Source organism: Periplaneta americana, chromosome 2 (assembly GCF_040183065.1).
Source record: "Periplaneta americana isolate PAMFEO1 chromosome 2, P.americana_PAMFEO1_priV1, whole genome shotgun sequence".
Taxonomy (NCBI): Eukaryota; Metazoa; Arthropoda; class Insecta; order Blattodea; family Blattidae; genus Periplaneta; species Periplaneta americana.
Window position 1 is genome coordinate 162,941,592 of NC_091118.1, and position 22,436 is coordinate 162,964,027.

Below are 22,436 nucleotides of genomic sequence, written 5' to 3' on the forward strand. Positions count from 1 at the left end.
TATGTATGTTATATATGCATTGATTTCATGAATCATGAATGTAATTTTACCATTTACAAATATGTTATAGGAGCCATAGGAGAATAAGGAGGAGGAGAAGTTGGTGGGGGAAGAGGAGGCGTAGGATGATGATGAATTTTAGTATGTACGTTGTTAGCCAAATGTCTATGCACTGGTTTTCCACTTGAAAAACTTAGCAAGCTTGCTGCACGACCAGTCGTTTTCTGTCTGCTACACTATTTCCCGCCCAAGTGCTGATTCAGAGGAGGATCTCCTCCTTCTCCGTTCATTTACTTGCTTTAAAACTCTGCTTCTTTCTCTGGCCGCTAATGCGCTGTTGTATATGTGTGTTAACTGCAGTAAAGGAGGAAAGGATTGTCTTTCCTCCTCACAAACAATCTCGCATCCTTCTCACAGTTTTCGCGCAGCACATGAACGCGCGTCGTTTAAAACTCGATCAACCGAGGTTTTCTTATAACTGCGAACTTAAAAATTATCGAAACTTCCTCGAATTTCAAGGCACATATTTTATTTGGTATATGCTTTTAAAAGAAGAAAAATGTGAGGAGAACGTTCCTCCCTTCCCTCCCCCAAGGAACCGCCACTGAACTGATTCCAATTATCTTTATGCTGTTCACCAAATTTGCCTAAACAAAGTTTTCAAGAATTATGTTATCATCATCATCATTATCATATCAGCTTTATCATCATGATCTATTTAAATTCTCCAATATTTCTTCAATGGAACAGCGAAAATCGGAGTGAGACAAGTGGCAACATGCTTGTAGCGCACATAGACACTTTCTCTCAGCCCTTATTTCCGTTCTCGAATACCTTTTAAATGTTTCTCCTCTCATTTCCCCATTTATATTGACATCTTCTACTTTAAGAGCTTTGACCCATTGTTTTGTGAGAATTTTATACAAAACACTAAACAGTCAAAATTAGCGAGTCATGTTGTAGTATGGCACAAAGTCACCACAACACCACAGAGCAAACATAAGCTTTGGCGTAAACATTCATTCCCTATGGAAGAAAGAAAAATCTCTCCAGGAATCGAACTTTGGATCGGCTGATTTTCTTGCTGAATATGCTATCAGCATATCACTTTAATAAGTATTGTTTTCATAAGTAGTGACAAATGACGAATTTTCTAATAATATCAGAGTAACAACAATCGACAACAACTTTTTGAAAATACAGTAGAATCCCTCTTAACCACCACCAAAGGGACCAGACTAGTTCCAGATAAGAGATTTTGCCGGATAATAAATTGCAGTGGAGTCCCGTGGCCTAGAATTTGTCTGGGGCTATTTGATTATAGTCTGTCATGCATGGTACCAAAACTAAAAAGTCATTTCATTATTGCTCATAAAATTACATTATCTTTACTTGTATTACACTATTTTACCGTGATATAAACGAGACCGCGACACAACTGAATGAGCCCCAACAGTCGTCCCTCTCCCTGTGCCTTCACTCGCAACATCTATGTTATAGGATCTAGCATCTCCGTGCACTGAGCGCTACGCCGAACTAGGAACTACGTCATACTCTCCTCGTAAGGTTTGTATTGGGGATCTAGTATCTTCGGGCTAGAATTTATCTGTCGCTTCTACAAAAGAAGACTATAGCATCTCCTCCGCGCAGATGAAGTCCAAACCTTGACTATAAAGAGAACGAAACTTCCTCTATATTTGAGAGTTATTCGTAAATATCTTAAATAATATATTACGCAAATTTTCATGCGGGGCTGAGCCCCGAAAGCCCCAAAGGACGAGACGCCCCTGGATAATTGAATACATGTCAATATATACAAAAAATAAAGTTCGTATTTCATGGTGGCAAATGTTGAAATGTGAAGCTTATTTCTCTATCACTTGCTCATAATTGAATAAACATAAGAACTGTGTGGATTTTCCTTATTAAAAAACATCACACAACACAAATAATACACTAGTTACAGGTTCTCATATTCACTGAAAATGAAAGTTGTGCGAGATTGATAATGTGGCAACACTGGCGGGCCAAACATAACTAAATAGACATAAAAATTGTGTGGATTTTCTTTATTAAAACATATCACAAAACACAAATAACACACTAATTTAGATTCGAATATTCACTGAAAATGAAAGTTCGTGAGAACTTCCTAATGTGGCAAAACTGACGGCTGAGACTGTGGCGATGTGGCACATTTAATTTTTTTTTTTTTTTTTGCCTATCTGAAAGTGCCGTTGTTTTAGTATTGCCGGTTATTTGGGTGCCGGTTATGAGGGATTTTACTGTAGTCTGTTTGATTAGGCCTACTGTTTTAACTTTAATCAGGACATCAAAAAATATAGAGATGGATGGAAAAATTGCCAGCCATGCCAAATGCTAGTAATACCAATAATATGACCGGAAACAAGATGAAGTAAAAAATTATTTTCTGAAAAGATTGGAATTGGTAGATATTGTTCAATCCTTGGTCAGAGATGATAATTTAAAAGTGATGAAAAGTGATTGCATTCTATTTTTCACGTGGTCCTTAAATCTCCAAATGAAAGTCGTAAACAGTTCATTTCTGTGGCTCAATAAAATTAAACAGCTAGTTATCTAGATATGAAAACAGTTTCAATATAATTTTGTAATGTGCTGCTTGATGTAAACTGTGTTACGATTACGACTTCATATAGATCTGCTCTTTATTATATGACAAGTACCATGTAACACGTTCTTCGTTATGAGAAATATGTAAGAAAATTGTATGTAACAATAATTAAAGTTTAGGCCGTGTGTCAAAGCTCAAGTCCGTACTACACACTAGTGACTAGCAACTAGGTGACTTGCAAACTACACACTAGGGAGCTTTGGACATGTATGCTTGAAACATGGCCTTCTTCATAGACTATTTTTCTAAAAACCATGACATCACGGTGCAGTACTGAATTAAGAAGGCAGTGTCCTAATGCAGTTTCATTACGAGTTATGTGGAAAAGATGAGAGCTTAATATATTACAATAATGTTTAAAATATTGTACAGAAGATACTAACAATGTCAGTGTTCAAAGTTAACGTGTTATTCTACATTATATTTACATTATTTCACTTCCAAAGCATTTTCAGATTTCATAACCCAAATTGCTGATGAGGTATCCATGTTTGTTTAGTGAACAAGTCAACAGTCGAGCAAGCATTTTCGTTTACTAGCTACTACGGACTTGATTGCTATGCACTATGTAGCTTTGGATCATAACTTCTGACGTCACATCCGGCTATTTAGTCAACAATCTAGTTCACTTCAGCTGAAAATGTAGCTTTGAGACACGGCCTTAGTATTGCATTATGTTACAATGATAAATATAATTTACAGAACAAACATTGAGACATCATATCAATTTTATATATACAGTACTATGGAACTCAGGTGAACCTGCTGTGACAAAATCCTGATAAAGAGGTAGCCTATATCGCCCAGTGGATTAGCTGAAGAATTTCCACTGCACAGATTGTTGACTTCACCTAGTCTTCACTTATGTCTTCATTCTCAAGAATCACCTTAAATGAAAATGGTTGGAAGATGTATCCTGTTCCTTCATAAAATTTGCTCATAAATTCCACCCTGTTAACAAAAGAGAGATGACTGATAATTGGAATGTTATCTTCAGAGATAAAATATCGTATATGAACAATTGCTAAACTAGATAGATGCACAAAACTACTTTTCTCAGAAAACGAGTTTTATTGTATACACAGTTTATGTTGTGGGAAGGAAATATTTGTAATCACCCTCTATGCACGGTATGAACCGAGTTATGCAAAATCTGACTGCATAGGTTGATACGGAAGCTAAACATCATATGATTGTGATATGTAACTCATTTTCGCAAAATTTTGCATCTATCGAGTTTAGCAAAAATGCTCTTCAAATGTTGAAACAGTATATTACAAAGTACCTAATAAAATTGGGAAAGATAACTTACGTAAAATATTCAGTGTGTCGGTTGAATAAAGATATATTATTTTACAGACATACTATAAATGGAATTGGACAAAATAGCCATTCTTATCCTTCGAGTCTACTCTTTGTAATGCGTAATGAATGACCAGTAAATGTTGCAAAAACTTCATATTTTTTTCCATTTAAGATAGACAATTGTAATATTTCGTGTCAAATATTATAAAATACTGTAGAATGAGCAGTATGTTTTGTATGTATGTATAGTCAGCAGTCAGAAAACTGGTTAGAACCTCAGAAGTAACACCAATGAGGCATTACTCATGAGACAACTAAGTCAGAAGATATTGTAGTAGAGTGACTACTGCCTATGAAATTTTATTTTTATATTGGACAAATTCGTTTCAAAGAGTTTTCCTGAAAGTTTTGGAACTTCACAAAGAACGCTAGTGGGATAAGAATGTTAAGCATTTAGAAATGTACAGTTTGATTCAGAGATTTTGGCCCTTGCAAAAATTAAGTAAATAGGCTAAGAGCGAGTTACTCATCACTATTGGCGGGCTGTCGCACAGGTCAGACCACACAGTCATAACACCTAATACTTTCTTCTTATCATGAAGTGGTACACTCCATCTTAAAAATTACTACATTATACATGAAATGTGTTACTATTATGCAAATTAATTTACTTATAAGTACATGGTATTATTGTACAGTACTATAAATAATTATCTTTAAATTATCCAGAATTATTCAAGTTGCTCAACATAAGACAAAGGTATAGTCTCTTCCTCACTCGATTCTTCTGCTCAGGGCTCTTCCTCAGTTGAACCGTCACTACTATTTGCTATACCTTCAATCAGAACTGTTCAATTGTTTTCCACTACAACGTTCTGTTGTTATTACAATGTTGTTCCTCAATTTTGTCCACATGCCAGCATGCATTCTGCCATTTTACCACTCCTTTTTCTTCGAAACGTTTATTGAAAATTAATATAGAAATCAGCCACTGGCGTAATTTGGTCAGCTGAGGTGCTTATCTGCCAATCCGGAGTTGCGCTTGGGCGTGGGTTCGATTCTCACTTGATCTGATTACCTGGTTGGGTTTTTTCCGAGGTTTTTCCCAACCGTAAGGCAAATGTCAGGTAATCTATGGCGAATCTTCGGTCTCATCTCGCCATCACCAATCCCATCGACACTAAGTAACCTAGTAGTTGATACAGAATCGTTAAATAACCAGCAAAAAAATCTTCCTTGATGTAAACTTTATATTTCTAAATATAGGCAGTCATTATGCGATTTATCTTTTTATAGTATTGGTAAGAAAGAATCAGGAAAGCTTGGAAAATTTTCTAAAGAGACATGGGCCAAGATCATTGAATCGAGCTGCACAAGTACTGAAACTTCAAAATACCAGGTAATCTACCTTCATTAGTAATAGTAATTTAAATACAGAGTACACATACAAATTCCTACAGTATGGGTGATGCATGATCGAATCACGGTAGCCCTAACTATTACATAAAGCAGCGATGTCAGACAGGGACTAAATGGAGCAGAGCGCTCCACTAGACTGGTCGCGTGCTCTGGTGTTTCCACAGACATAAGCAAGTTCAAGCTCCGATCTAGCTCCACAACCGGTATTGGAGCTTACAACTCTGACACTACTGACATAAAGGAACCCAATGTATGAGGTATCCTTAGTAATTATGCTGAAAATCTTGTTAGAAGATTTTTGTACAAGATCTCATACAATTAATATTGGTAATGTCATATGACATAATACAAGCAATAATGCTATCTTCTTGTAACCGAATTATTTGTTATGGTAACTTTATTCTATAAGTTGTCTTTAACTGCACTGTTCCCATTCCTATACATAATATCAACAATTCTCTGGTTGCCAGTATTGTGTAAATACCAAGAGCTAATTACCGGTATACTTGAATCAATATCATTATTGTATGTTAACAATACTGTACCTATATAGCAGTACTAGTACGTACCAATGCAGTCGAAGTGTGTGAAGAAAGGCGGATAGTCCTTCCATCATGACCAAAATTGCCACTGTAAGCACTGCCCATGCAGCAAACACTAAGAATAGTATAATACTGCTTATATAAGATGAGGGATTGTATGGATCTGGCGGTCCACCAGTGAGACCTATGCTCAGCACCATGCTCCATAACACTTCCGACAACTCTGCAATCAAATTTTAGAGATTATTACCCACAAACTAGATTTGCAATGGCGACTCGAGAAAAAACTATGGTATGTGCTAATAAACATGCAAAGGCTGTGTGGTTGGTGCGGGTCCATTTGCGTGTCTAACAGAAGATCCTGTAGAAGCAAAATTCATAAAGCCTAACAAATGTTCATAGAGCGTGGAGAGAGTAGAAACTTACCAGCACCTTTCGAGCTTCTAAAGGAAGGCTCTGTAGTATAGACATTGCAGTAAAAACACACCAAGTAGTGTTTTTAAGGGGAACTTAAAACGATTCAGAATGTAAATAATTGATTAAATGGCGATCTTACTAGTGTTAATTGTGTAAGCATGTGCGACTTACAGCTGTTTCGGTGTTTCTTCACACCATCCTCAGAGCCTACTAGATCGCGGCGTCATCTCGAACTTCGCTGCCTGTTGTGTGGGTGTGTTCGATTGTTGAAAAGTGTTGAAATGTGGTGTCAAATAGTGTGTGTGTTCTGAAATTGATCTGTGTGTTGAGAATTTGATCTGAGTGTGTTTTGGTGTGTCTGTATATTTCATATTGTTCTAGTGTGTTGAGTTTTTGGTTTTTAGGTTGTATGTGTAGGATTTCCATGTCTGTATTTATGTTATTGTATGTGTGGTTAGCATTAGTTATGTGTTCGGCAAAGATGTTTTATAGTTTAACCTAGACTCACTACGAGCGCTGTTCCTCGACCAAAAATTGAACACTTTCGCGCATCTCCAACTTGAGGGTGAGTGTCATGTGACTACAATATGTTTACATCACGACTCCGCCTAATTTGAAATAACATAGAAGGTTATTCAGTAATATTGAATGTGTTAGGAGTAAATGCGTACCGGTATTAATTTAATCAATAGTGTGTGTGTATATAATGTTTATATAGTTTAAATGAATCGTTCTCCTGTGATATACATGAAATCACAGTGTAGGCCTACTATTGTGCTACATATGAGGCCTATACAAATAGTATTTTAATCATATTTCTTCGTTATAAGTGAAACCATCGTGTGCTCTTGTGCTGCATACAACTGTACAAATAGTGTTCTTTTATCATTTATTTTCATCGTACTCCTATATAAATTCCGTAAGTGGAATCATGGTGCATAGTTGTGCCGCATACAACTGTACGAATCGACGTAAGAAGGATTCGGAAATTTCTTTTCACAAGTAAGTTAGTTACATATATTGTATTAGGATATTGTAAAATGACTGAGGACATTAGTACATATTTATTGTGTTAATAGAAGAGAATGTTTTATAGGAGTAAGCGCAAACTTTCTTTTTAGGTTTCCATTGCAAAAGCCTGAGCTTCTCAGTAAATGGTTATCTGCTGTTAAACGCGATAAATTTATACCGGTACCATCAATTCACCACCAGTATTGCTTTGCACAAGAAGATAGTTAGACAGCATCTCTCTAAATCAATTTTATTTATGAATCAATAAGTGAGTGCAAAATAAATCTGGTTAAGTATTTTCATACTATCTAGATATAGCCTAGTTATATTTTGACATTCTTGCATATATTCGATTTAGTAATAACAGTTGATGCATTTCCTTGTTTATTGAAATATTTATTATTAGGCCTAAGCAAAATGCACACAGTGTGCAAGATTAAGTTAATGTCCTAACTCGATTAATTAAATATTTCAGGAACTCCATCGGTACAGATTTGATGAATTGTGTAAATATGAATAGGCCTAATCACGAAGACAAGAATTTTTAATTGACAGTTTTAGCATAACACCTTAATATTTGTTGTTCACAAAGATGACGATTACTGACTGACAGTTCCAGTTTCTCCAATTATTTGCTGTTGTAGACTACTGAGTGTTCAGTTCAAAATGTGTCATGGCTCGCTGTATGTCGTCATGTGGCTATCCGATGAGCCTAGAGAATTCAATCTTCCTACACTTCCGCAAAGGCGTATTACCTAAATGCGAGAGAAGTTGCCTAGCAAGTACAGCGTTCATTCTGAAGATTACTTACCGATACGTACGGTAATGCCAGTAGTGGCAAGAATGTGAACTGTTTGGAAACACGTACTGAAGTGAGTTTTTTTTCTTACTGTCGGGATATGGGGGAGAGGGTTAAGACGATTACTTACGTATTTGTTGACATTAACTTCGACGGTCAACATGGACACGGAGCATTTGATTTGTGTTGTGGAATGTTACCGTACGCAACCAATGATAACAAATACCCTGCGTACGACTTGCCGGAGCAAAACACAGTTCGAAAGAGGTTATGGTAGCACACAGACCGTACAGACCGCCATCTGTTGCTACGACGTTCAAGTTATACCGTACACGTTCTCAAGTTCAGATTGAAGAACGCCTTAAGTAATAGGCAACTTCTCTAACATATAAGCTGAAACTCGCTTCAAATCGGTGACCCAACAACAGTGACATCATGACACACTTTGAAATGAACACCCAGTACTATAGGAATGCAGGTGATTACATTTCACTGTTTATATTTGTTTTTATCCTTGTTACTCTTTTAGCTTATATTTCATTGTTTTTTTTGGTATAGTAATAAATCTTAATGTCTATTGCGGTTGCGTTCTATCAGCATTACTTTTCGTCCGCTATTTTTCACGACCGCAAGCTGCACACAATGTGCAAGATTAAGTTAATGTTCTCACTCGGTTATTGAAATATATTTCAAGAAGCCCATCCTACGGATATGATGAATTATGTAAATATAAATACCCCAAGTCACAAAGACGACGATGACGATTATTGACTGACAGTTGCAGGATTAATATCTTTGATTATTTGATGTTATACCACAAGAATGCAGGTAATTACGTTTTACTACTTATATTTGTCTTTATCCTTGTTACTCTTAGGCTCATGTTTGGTTGTTTTTATGTTGTATAGTAATAAATCTTAGTTTGTTTTACGATTGCGTTCTATCAGCATTGCTTTCCGTCGGCCAAAAGATGGCGGCGAGCGATCGCTTCAATTTGGGTCCAGTCGTATCTTCTGCGCAGCTGGCAGTGTGGGGACTTGGTGTTCGGCATATGTAGATGTATTGTGTCCTCTGGTTATTGCTTTAATGTGTTCTTTGTATCGAGTTTGGAATGATCTGCCTGTCTGTCCAATGTAGAATCTGTCGCAACTATTCATGTGAATTTGTATACGCCTGTGTGGTTGTATTTATTTGTTTGTGTTGTTTGTGTGTTGAGATGTCTTTGTAGTGTGTTTTCTGTTCTGTATGCTATGTTGTATTTCTGTTTTCTGAATGAGGATGCGATCTTGTGTGTGTTTTTGTTTTCATATGTTAGTGTAATGTATTTCTTGTGTTCTTGTGTTTGTGTTGTGTTTTATGTGTTTTTGTGTTTGTTGAGTTTTTGTTTTATCTTCCTTATGATGTTGTTTATTATGTTTGGGTTGTAACCATTTTCTTGTGGTATGTATTTGATTGTGTTCACTTCTTCATTGTAATGTTGTTGGCTCATATGTATGTTGAGTAATCTGTGTACCATTGTCCTGAATGCTGCATGTTTGTATTGTGTGGGGTGATTAGATGTGTTGTGTATGTGTGTAGTGGTGGTGGTGGTGGTTGGTTTTCTGTATATTTTGATTCAACATGGATTCAGAATGATTTGCGGGATTGCATGCTAGAGAGTAAATATTACAAAAGTAGCAATAAATATTTCTGCTTGAGTGTATTTGTTATTTGATTTTACCTGTATTATACAGGTCTGTCCTATAAAAATAAATAAAACTTACGTGCGTGTGCTAATGAAAGAGCCCACAGCCGCAAGTAAGACGCTGTATGTGATATTGTACTGAGGATGTATTCAATTGTGTGAATTCCTTGATGAATGAAAACCTCGCCCATTCCTTCATCTTCCTCATGTTCATTATGAACAGGTGATGCACTTGGTGTTTCAACATTTTCAGGTGTTAGTTCTAGCCCTTGGTTAACATCACCATTTCTTGATTCCTACAAAAATATAAATTCATGTAAGCATTTCTGTTTCATACATTTTGGGTCAATGCAAAAAAACGTACTAATCTGATGTTACAGAGTTCCCACATTCCACAGTTTATCAGAATAGTCCATACCTACTTTTAAAACTCCTTCCTACATTCTAATAATACAGAAAATATTCTTGAAACAATTTTATTGTTTTTTTTTTTCTTTTTGTTTTGCAGACCTACTACATATACCTACATAAATGTAATTTAAAATAGTGACTACAGAAATATTTCGTTAAGATTTTTTAACAGAAGTTAACAACTCCAAAAATTTACCAGAAATGAACAAATTCACAATCACTGTACAAGAAGAAGGTCTAATTTGCACCTGTTTGGACACAAAAGTTCTCTTTTTGAAAAAGGTTTTTCCTATAACAGCAGACTTCTTTATAATAAATTACCCGGGTCAATTAAACACTTAAATGCTGATGTTAAATTCAAAAAAGAATTAAAGAAATTTCTTATGGGCGGTTGTTTTTATTCAGTACAAGAATATCTTATATGTTAGTATTTACAGTTATTAAATGTTAAGCTGTACATATATATTTATTAATAGTAGATGATAAAGGTTTCATAGATAATTATTCATTCTAGGTTTATTGTGCGAAGATTTGACAATTTTAGTGGTAGTGCTCAATCATTTGTCAGTATAATACACCATGTTATATATATTTGCATTATTTTGTAAATGTGTATTAGTTTTAGAACTGTTTTTAGTATTAATTTGACGTGTCAACATCATCCTGTATGATCATTAGGACGAAATAAAATACATACATACATACATACATACATACATACATACATACATACATACATACATACATACATACATACATACATACATACATACATACACACATACATACATACATACATACATACATACAATTCACGTGTTTCTTATGTTGCATAGCTCACTTCTTAAAAATATTTCCATAAAATGAATTAAGTCATAGTGAATAAAGAATAGGTATTATGTAAATATAAAAGTATTTTCAAGTAATATGGTACTGTACCAAAAGACCTACGTGCTTTGAGTTTTTCTTGCGTCGACTACAGAGGATGTAGAGAGGCTTGCCAAGAAGTAGAGTGGGAATGCACAACACGGCAACAATAACAAAAACCTGCTGTATTATATCTTGTCCCTCAAACATGAACTCTTGACAGCCTGCCCCTGCAGGTACATTACTCTTGAAGAGCATCATATTGATAAACAGGATCAGAACTAAGGGTGCACAGGATGGTCCGTATCTGATAATGTCCACTGTAATCACAAGATATCACAATTATTTCTTTTGAAGCTTTAACTTGATTATGTGGATAACAGTGGCGGCTTGTTCATAAGTGCTCCAGAGCCTTAGTAGCATAGCTAAACTAAATGCTTATTAAAATATTCATTAAGAAATAACCACATCTCTGAAGTTGGAATTTTGCGTGGATCTTTACTGATAAGCCAAAAAAAAAAAAAAAGATGTGTAGGCTGCGTCCAGCCATAGATGTGCTGGAAGACACTGCAGACCATATCTAAGAGCTGTAGTTCTCGCAATCCAGCGAGCCAGCATGTTCAACAATGAGCAAAATTGAAGTGTAGTGGATGTAACAACAAAAGAAAAATTATTGCAAGAGTTCCAGTAGTAAAATTTTTGTTTAGAATTTTGAGAAAGGACTATAATGAGATTTAAGGTTTGTTAGGTATAGATATTTAGTAAAGAATGGCAATAAAATAAAATAAAATGATATAAAATAAAATAAAATAAAATGGGCTGGCACTTTAAAAAAAGAAGTGGATAAAATTGGATTGGAACAACTGTGGAGAGAAAATGACGAAAGTGAAAAAAAAAAAGTGTAACAATATGGAAAAACAACACATATTTAGTTACTTGAATAACAAAACTTCACTACAGAATTACAAGAAAGTTAAAGCTGTATGAAGACAAGAACCATATACAACGATATACAATAGAAATGTTAGAATTAATTTTGCGTGGATTAAGTTGGGAGTGTGAAAACTGGAAGGTTTTAGGGGTAATATAGAAAATAACTTATACATATTGTGGCGAAATAGAAGATATACTGGTAAAGCATGTATGGTTAATAAGTGTTAAGACAGATTGGAGTGAACGCAGTTTAATGAAAATGAATTGATAAATTTAGTAATGAAATTGTATTAGCCAAAATATCAATAATTACAAAAGAATAGATAATAAAATCCTTACTTACTTACTTACTTATGGCTTTTAAGGAGGTTCATTGCCGCCCTCACATAAGCCTGCCATTGGTCCCTATCCTGTTCAAGATTAATCCAGTCTCTACCATCATATCCTACCTCCCTCAAATCCATTTTAATATTATCTTTCCATCTACGTCTCGGCTTCCCCAAAGGTCTTTTTCCCTCCAGCTTCCCAACTAACACTCTAATATGCATTTCTGGATTCGCCCATACGTGCTACATGCCCTGCCCATCTCAAACGTCTGGATGTAATGTTCCTAATTATGTCAGCTGAAGAATACAATGCATGCACTTCTGCGTTGAGTAATTTTCTCCATTCTCCTACAACTTCATCCTTCTTAGCCCTAAATATTTTTCTAAGAACCTTATTCTCAAACACCCTTAATCTCTGTTCCTCTCTCAAAGTGAGAATCTACGTTTCACAACCATACAGAACAACTGGTAATATAACTGTTTTATAAATTCTAACTTTCAGATTTTTTGACAGCAGACTAGATGACAAAAGCTTTTCAACCGAATAATAACAAGCATTTCCCATACCGGTATTTATTCTGAGTTTAATTTCCTTCCGAGTATCATTTATATTTGTTACTGTTGCTACAAGATATTTGAATTTTTCCACCTCTTCGAAGGATAAATTTCCAATTCTTATATTCCATTTCATACAATATTCTGGTCACGAGACATAATCATATACTGGTACTTTGTCTTTTCGAGATTTACTTCCAAACCTAATTCTTTACTTACGTCAAGTAAAATTTCTGTGTTTTCTCTAATCGTTTGTGGATTTTCTCATAACATATTCATGTCATCTGCATAAACAAGAAGCTGATGTAACCCGTTCAATTCCAAACCCTCTCTGTTAACTTGAACTTTTCTAATGGCATATTCTAGAGCGAAGTTAAAAAGTAAAAGTGATGATGCATCTTCTTGCTTTAGCCTGCAATGAATTGGAAAAGCATCCAACAGAAACTGGCCTATACAGATTGAGTTTTTCCTTCAAGTAATCTCTCTTTTTATTCCTAAGTGCACGACTTGCTTCCTGTCTTTCATTGAAATAAAAATATCTTTATTCTCTTCAACTGGATCCTGTAAGAATTTCAATTTTGCTTGTTTCCTTCTTTCTACTACCGTGCAACAATCTTCATCAAACCATGGTTTCTTTTTCTAGTTAAGTGTATGATAGGTAAATGGCCGGAGATCAGTGCTGTTATACAACATTGTAACAGATTGCAACCAAATAAATAAATAACAAATAATGACTGTTAAACAACATCGATGCTACAAAGTCAATACTCAATAAACTTATAAACATTTATTTATGGCAGCTCTTTACGTGTATAAGGTGTCTGCATATCGAAACTTTGTCTTTCATGTTTTTTACTGTACAAGTATGTGATAGTTTACTCACAAATTTCCTGAGAGCATTGTTCCTTTGAACATTCCTTCGTGAGTTGTGGATAATACATGACCCACTTCATGAACATCATTGCAACCATGTATGCAAACAGCAACAGCAGAAACAATATTTGTGGCACAAATTCCAAAAGAATATTAATCTTTTGACGGAAATGTCTGAAATATAGTTAAAAAATAATTATTTATTAGTCATTGTGAATTGGTGAGAGTAATAAAGTATATAAAATTTAGGATAAACATGAAACAAATAATTTACAATTCTAATTTGTCCATGTTGCATCTTTCGTACACTACTTTTAACACTTGAATATAAATACTTGATTAAATGGTGATCTTACTGATGGTGTCAAGTAGCACCAAAACAGCTGTAAGCCGCACATGCTTACATAATTAACACGAGTAAGATCGCCATTTAATCAAGTATTTCTAATTTGTCATTTTAGATTACTTAAAATATTTAATTACAATCAGCATCATAGCACTACACATACTTACCATTTGCTTTGAGTTCATTAAACAATTTTACACAAGTTTTTAAATGTTTGAAAAACTCTCTACAAGAAAGTTTAAATTTGTAACAATTTATAATTCAGTCTTAGTAGGCCCTAAGTTCAGCAGAACTTCTGTTTCTTTAATCAGTCCACTCGTTAATCACCACTGAAAACACCCTTTCTTTCAGTATGATAAGGAAATTTTAATGATAAATGTACCAGTAATAAATAAAAATAAATAAAATATTATGAAATAGAAAACATGATCAAATACGTGAGACTGAAGGAAATGTGGGTAAAACAGGGAGAACCTGTAAAATACGGGAGACCTGGCAACCATAATAATGTATAGCAGCTTATTTAATACTTACACATGATTCACAACACTGAGACCCACTCCAAAGAGCATATGAATCACACCAAATATAATGGATAGCTTCATTTTATATGAATTGAGGAAGACGATCTTGTTCTTAGGAGTCTGAAAGGTAACATTGAAAGCATAAATGAACACTGTTTTCAACACGATTACAAAAAGATTACCCTTATTTTCTCAGTCATCTCCAGCATGGACAAGGAAAATTATGAAATATTGATTCACATAGCATGGTTGCCTTTAAGCGAATAACATTAGTATTCAAGATTTCCATATTATGTTAGTTCACAAACTAAATAGGAAGTATTTATATAACTACAACAATAGAAGTTATTATTTAAAGAAGAAGAGAAAGTAAGGAATAATGGCATTTCTTTGAACAATAATACGAAGTACGTATATTTACCTGCCAAATAGGATCCATTCCCAATGGATAAGAAGTTGCACCAAAGTTTTCATAGCAATCATATGGACTCAATGTCAGAAATTGATTGTCCCTAAGATCTGTTCCATTGTAGCCGCTAATTGTCCAACTTGAGCCAAAGATATTCATAGATTTTGAAAACACATCGTTATAAATTACTCCAGTGTAGATCGAGAATAAGCCCATGAGGAGGACGATGTAGCGACCAGAAAAAAAGATGTTCCAGATCTGATAAATCAGAATAAAATTTAATAGTTAGGAATAAATATATTTCAACAATTGAGGTTATCAAATGCAAAACTCGCCTTATCCAGGTAAAGTTATTTGTCAAAAAACAGGAAAAACCGTTATGGATATGGACAGTTTTGCATTTGATAGTAGTTTTCTGAGCTCTATGGAAGATGAATTAGGCAAGATTTGTACAAACCGACTATATCAGTAGGTAGAGAGCTGCAAGAAGTACAACATCCCATATGTAACTTTTTTTTTTTTTTTTTTTTTTTTTTTTTTTTTGGATAAGACGAGTTTTGCACTTGATAACCTCAATTATTAAATTGTTAATTAAAATTTATAATTATATAAGTAACTCCAAAACAAATTTTCTCTTTTGAATACTGAAAGTTAATAATCACAATACATTTCCTTCTTTACATATTTCAGATATGGTGCCAAACGTAAGAATTCCTGTGAGATTACCTTACCCCCATTGTCAAAGATTAAAAAAAGATGAGGTATACCGAATGGAGAGGAATGTTAAGTGAACCTCAAGAAGGGACAAGAGATTCATGTAAACGGATAATTTATTATTTAGAATAGAATATGAATTTATAGTCCTCCCCCCCCCCACCCTATCAACTTGTCTCGATATAACAGTTAGTAAGTACAGTACCAGTACTAGTAGTTATTATTAATTCATTAAGAAGTATATTATTTATTAATTGAACATTACACATTACCATAAATTCGGAAACTGTATCATGATTTATGGACAATGGCAACTCCAGCATTTTTACTCTGGATGGCATTCAAGTAGAGCTTTTCAAGGTGAGCAACTCTCCTTCCTCCCACGCCATGAAAACTGCTATGGGAGTAGATTAATACTAGTTACGGCAAATGTTCCTAATATTAAATATAAGTAATGAACATTAAGCAATTAATTTTCCATTTGTGCAGCATCAACTCGTAAAACAAAATTAATTTAATCAATTAAAAAATGTATATATGTATATATATATATATATATATATATATATATATATATATATATATATATATATTAGAAGTGTCTGTTTATGCACACCAATAAGAGTAACTGTTAATTAATAGTACCAATATTAAAGTAAATATCAGAAAGTATAATGTAATGTTTTTTTAAGTTCTTTGACTTACTAATAAATAACAAATAATGTGCTGTTAGAAGGCCAGCGAATAATGTATTAAAATGTTTCCCATTTTTTCTAAGGAAGCCAGATTGGTTTCTATAGGTGAGTTCAAATATATTTTGTTAGTGATTCAAAATCGTCTCGTCCTTATATTATGCAGAATAATAATTACAATCTTAGAATATAAGAGTGATAAATAATAGAAAATGAAATAAATTGAATGTCGCAAATTTAGAAGCCCTTGTAAAAGAGATTACAACTTTGAGATGGTATCACAACACTATTTACTGTTAACTACATACCGAATGTGTAAAAGTTATGCACGATTTTGAATGTAAAAAATCTCACTCACTCACTCACTCACTCACTCACTCACTCACTCACTCACTCACTCACTCACTCACTCACTCACTCACTCACTCACTCACTCACTCACTCACTCACTCAATAGTAATAATACTAATCCTCGTACACGGTGTATGCTTGCATGAATATAAATTGGGTGTAACTTTGTACACACCCACTATATAATAATTATAGTACCGGTACCGGTACTGTAAATAATCACCATCTCATCTTCACTTAAGGTTTGGACTTAAGCCCGTTCTGATTCCACAGAATTTCTGAATATCGTTTCTATGGACTGCAAAGAATGGTAAATAGTAACTTGGGTTATAAGTATCATATTCTGAAATAGTATTAGCTGCACTTTAAATATCTATGTGTAGTAAGAGTTTGGGCCAAAGAATGGATATGGGTTTACATAGTATGACCACTAGTTCACCGAAGCACTCCTGCTGGAAGACATAGATGTAGTTAAATCTTCAATTTTACATAAGAGGTTAAGAGTTTTGTGTTTATGTGAAAGCATTTATAAATACATTCACTTAATTATAAAATGAAATGCCTTAGTTCATACCGTACGTCTCATCTTATTCATAGCTATAATATTTTTTCTGGGTGCATGTAATATTTAAATTACCACCACTAACAGCAACTGAGTCTTAAGAATATAACTAGGCAACATTGCTTAAACACGAATGGCTCGTGTTATTCTGAGTGGCTATAAAGCTGCACCCTCCTTGAACTAAGTCGCATGAAAAGGGATAGTAATAAAAACCAGCCGCAGAAAATAGAAATGGTTGGTTGCAGGAAATATGGGAGGCCAAGACTAAAAATTTGAGCCATAGTGCCATTAGGCAGATGGAATTAATAATACAAGGCACAAATTTTCTTACAATATATAATAATGAAGACGGGAAAATAATTTAATGATTATAACAAGTATAAACTAACTTTCTATATACACACGCATGCACACTCGAGCACACACATGCCTGGTGCAATAGCCCACAGAGAGCCAATGCCAACCAGCTGACTGCTGGCCTTGCATCCAGATGCCTCAGCATTGTTAGGGGATTGATAGAATTTTTTTCTGCCATCAAAGAACCCCATGCTATTTTCCTTTCCCCTCTATTAGCCTTGTAAAGCCAGTCTGTTGAAGAGGCAAGGGAACATTTTCCTCACCCACAGATCCTCGGTCACCTTTTCTGAGCACATCTATCTTTGAAATGTGTCACCATCTAGTGGTCGTTGAGCGAAGAAGTCAGTGCAAACAGCTAATTTTCTCAATTACAACTATTACTGCAGGACAATTTATTGCAGTATTATTTTTAATTTTTAATTGTTAGAATTTTTTGGGTAGGCATTGCTTCAATTGCCATCAAGTAGCTTCGCCACTGGTAGCTAAGCATTATGCATATATAATTACAAATTATCTATTTATGAACTTAAGTTAGACACAAATTGCGGCAATTTCTAGAATGTTCCATCTCCAATGAGTGGATATCCACAGAAGGATAATACAAAATAAAATTTACGAATACAAGAATTTACGAATTCATGGTAGAAATAATTATGTTACCTTAAACTTCTTGAGTTGTTATGAGCGTACAAAATGTATTATAAATTACCTCATTATTTGATTTCTTCTTCATTAATTTCTTTTCAAAAAGTACCATATACAGTCCAAACAGTGTTAATATGAGTCCATGGCCGGCATCACCAAACATGATGGCAAAGAGAAAGGGAAATGTGATGATAGTGTACAGTGCTGCAACATAAGATAGTTTTCAATGGAAGCCACTCACTTCCAATTGCTTTCATTTCAAAATATAAAATATGCTATTAATACTCTATAACAAGTGAAATTACAAACCTGGGTTGACTTCTCTATAGCTGGATACACCATATGAATCAATAAGATTCTGAAAACCTCGTGTAAATTTATTAGTGCGATTGAATGTAGGCGGTGTTTCTGTTGTTTCAATTACATTCAAGAATGAAGGTATGGAACTGCCAATTGCCTTCTGGAAATGTGGAAATGTAAAAATTAAAGTAATATTAATTTAAGAAATCATATAGCATGCCAGTTGGCTTACTTATAAGTAGGGGCCGAATTTTTAGGATTTTAAATAGTCAATTTTAGGTTACTGGAATAGGTGAAAAAGGTTTTCTTATGTTTTCTGCCCAAACTATGAAAGAGGTCTGCCTGATTGTTAAAAATGTATGCTTACAGTCAGTTTTAAATAACTAACCATTGTAAAGTAATATTACAATAATGGCAATAGAGATGAGAATCCCTCAAGAACATGCGCCTCTACACAGTTTTTTTCCACTACGAACTCCATTTGATCTCACTGAGAATTAATCCGGTGTTTCTGGCATAGACTGTCAAAACTTTAGTTAAGTCTATACTGACAACGATTCAACCCTCAGTATACGAGGCATATTTTTAAAGTAAGTATTACCGTTTTAAAATTCTTCCACGGCAGGACTGCGGTAACAATTTTGAGCATGCGCAATGACTACCTCCATCCTTTAGGAAGCCAGACACAGCTGTGAGCTGCAGTCATTTTGTGTTTCCTTATTGTGAGAGCGTTTCAAAATGTTCAAAACAATCGAACGACACGCTGACTGTGAAGTCTCATCAGTGATTCGTTTTTTGAATACAAGAAATGTTACGCCAGCAGACATTAATAGCCAACTGTGTGAGGTTCATGGGGAAGCAATAATGAGTGATGGAATGGTGAGGAAGTGGATTAGACAGTTTAAGGAAGGTTGTCAAAATGTGCATGATGAGCCATGGAGTGACTCACCGTATGTAGTCACAAATGATTTGGTGCAAGCTGTGGAAGCAAAACTTCGCGGGGACAGTCATTTCACAATGCTTTCTTCGCATTTTCCACAAATTTCAAGATCAGTCCTCTACAGCATTGTGACAGAATGCTTAGGATTTTGGAAATTGTGCTCAAGATGGGTGCCAAAAAATCTTTCTGATGAGCACAAAAAGAAGCAATCTGCCTCTCCACTAACTTTTCTCACGCGATATGCTAAGGAAGGCGATGATTTGCTAACGGATATCGTTACAAATGATGAGACATAAGTGTCTCACATCACTCCTGAATCAAAGCAACAATCCATGTAGTGGAGGAACACAGCATTCCTAGAGAAGAAGAAATTCAAACAATAATATCCACTCGCAAGATCATGTGCACGGTTTTCTGTAACAGACAAGGTGTTTTGCTTGTTGAATTTTTGCCCAGGAATGCGACAGTCAACAAAAACGTCTATTGTGCGACTTACAAAATCTCCATCGTGCAATACAGAACAAAAGGCATGGAATGCTTTCATGTGGAATCCTTTTGATTCATGATAATGCCCGGCCACACACAGCCACACAAACTCAAGATCTTGTCATATGATTTGGTTGGGAACAATTCAACCATCCTCCCTACAGTACTGACTTGGCACCAAGAGATTTTTACCTGTTTCTTCAACTGAAGAAATTCCTTGGTGAAAAACATTTCAATGACGATGATATTGTGAAACAAGAAGTACAGACTTGGCTTTCATCACAGGCGGTATCATTCTTTGACGAAAACAAAAATGGTTTCTCGTTAATGACAAATGCCTCAATAACGGAGGTGACTATATGGAAAAGCAGTGTAAAGTGTAAGGTAAGGAATGAAAATAAAGTATTTGGAAAGTAATGTTCTGTTATTTAAAAAAAAAAAAAAAAAACGATACTTACTTTCAAAACATGCCTCGTAGCCTACAATGACATATCTAAGGTTCGTCTATTGTTGAAGATTGACCATAGGCTATATTGCATAACAAACATTTTTTATTATACATCTTGATTATTAGATGAATAGTAAGAGCAGAAAGTAAATCTGTGTAATATTAGTCACAATAAAAATTGCTATTAACTTGAATACTGTTTTCCGGATAATAAGTTTAGTACATAGGTTATAGTAGAAACATTCTTTCTGATTACTCAGTATGATAAGCTTATGCAGAGGGGGCTTGTCAGTGGTGATTACTTATATTTAATGAAAATTGAAAGAATGTTTTTATTATCTTTTACTTGTGTAATCCTATAAGGTTTGTGCCCCTCTGTGTCCCAAGAATCCTAGGCTGCAGACCTATATCCTTTAATCAGAAGATGGTCTTGGACGCAGCTGACTTAAAACAATAAGTATACGTACACTTCCATCAGCAAGTGCTCTTTGCACTCCAGGTAGGTCTTGCACTGGAACCCAACACTCTGCTATGAGACACTTTTTTGTCACGTCCAGATTGAACATGTTCAATGTGTGGAAGATAGCCTTCATTTTGCGTACCATGACCATCCAGTTCTGAAGCTCCTTGGCCACACTAATTAAAACACGTTGACGATGATCTTGTGTTTGGTTAAGGACCTGCAAGAATAATATAACCATTGTTATAAATGGTTTTAAGAACTTGATTCTCAAGGAATTTAATTAACGTGAAATCGAACATTGATAGTCTATATGTTGTTTGAATTGCAATGAAAACCTAATTAAAAATATATTTTTAGACATTCATTCCTAGAAGTAGACCTTTTAATATTAAGCAAGCATGTTAAAAAATTGACCATTATATGGCAGCGTGTGAAAAGTATTTTTAACTCTGACTTTCAACTGTTTGCGCTGATTTTATCAATATATAATTGTTTCCACTAGATGTCACATGGTAGCAATCACACGCGATCAATAAAGCAATTTAACAATGCTAGGTTTACTTAATTTTTTTTTATTTTGGTTAAGAAAGGTACACAAATTAAATAAATTGCTTCAACAAGTACTTTACTGATAACTGTATATGAAACAATTAAGAATTAAGTGTGATTATAAAAAATTAGGGAGCACTGCGGTTTGAACTGGGGACTTCCCAATCTGCAATCAAATGCTCTACCACTGTGATATACCAATGTTTGCTTTTAATGTAAAGTTTTACTGTCACATTGAGAGGGAAAACAGCAGTGGAGAAGTTGGGGGGATTGTCTCTATACCGTACCAGTATGTTATGGACGACCAGCTGTCTAAAAAAATTAATTATTTTAATTTGTTCGTAGGCTTGCTTCACTCGTCCTCTTTTCATAGAAATGCCTACTCACAAAATAAAATGTTATTTTTAACACTTGTATCGTAAATAACTGTTATATAGGCTATAAAACGAATTACTATATTACAAGCAAAGTAAATATAAATGTTCACCTAACATGAAGCAAGAAACAACACAAGAATTCTGGTGTCCACACCTGTGGAGTAACGGTTAGCGCGTCTACCGCGAAACCACGTGGCCCGGGTTCGATTCCAGTGGTTGGGGCAAGTTATCTGGTTTAGGTTTTCTTGGGGTTTTCCCTCAACCCAATAAGAGCAAATGCTGGGTAACTTTCGGTGCTGGCCCTCGGACTCATTTCACCGGTATTATCACCTTCATCTCATTCAGACGCTAAATAACCTAAGCTGTTGATAAAGCGTCGTAAAATAACCTACTAAAAAAATAATTCTGGTTTTACTTCCCTTATGACGAAGTCATTGCGAAGGAATTTTATCATCCTTGGCAAGGTTGAATACACACG

At 34.8% G+C, this 22,436-nt stretch overlaps 1 protein-coding gene across 3 annotated transcripts in view; it reads right to left on the reverse strand.

The window, feature by feature from the left end:
* Positions 1–2,054: 2,054 nt before the first annotated feature.
* The window catches only part of LOC138694741 (V-type proton ATPase 116 kDa subunit a 1-like), a 36,466-nt gene continuing 16,084 nt past the window's right edge, over positions 2,055–22,436 (reverse strand). For 2 of the 3 annotated variants that reach the window (XM_069818745.1, XM_069818748.1), the window contains 10 exons: positions 21,037–21,249; positions 18,705–18,855; positions 18,460–18,599; positions 15,087–15,332; positions 14,676–14,785; positions 13,806–13,969; positions 11,181–11,428; positions 9,910–10,126; positions 5,947–6,142; positions 2,055–3,604 (listed from right to left, as the gene is read on the reverse strand). In XM_069818745.1, coding sequence (XP_069674846.1) covers positions 3,505–3,604; positions 5,947–6,142; positions 9,910–10,126; positions 11,181–11,428; positions 13,806–13,969; positions 14,676–14,785; positions 15,087–15,332; positions 18,460–18,599; positions 18,705–18,855; positions 21,037–21,249 — 1,785 coding nt within the window. In that variant the 3' untranslated portion in view covers positions 2,055–3,504. The remainder of the gene's footprint in view (positions 3,605–5,946; positions 6,143–9,909; positions 10,127–11,180; positions 11,429–13,805; positions 13,970–14,675; positions 14,786–15,086; positions 15,333–18,459; positions 18,600–18,704; positions 18,856–21,036; positions 21,250–22,436) is intronic. The other variant, XM_069818746.1, reaches the window with a different exon arrangement.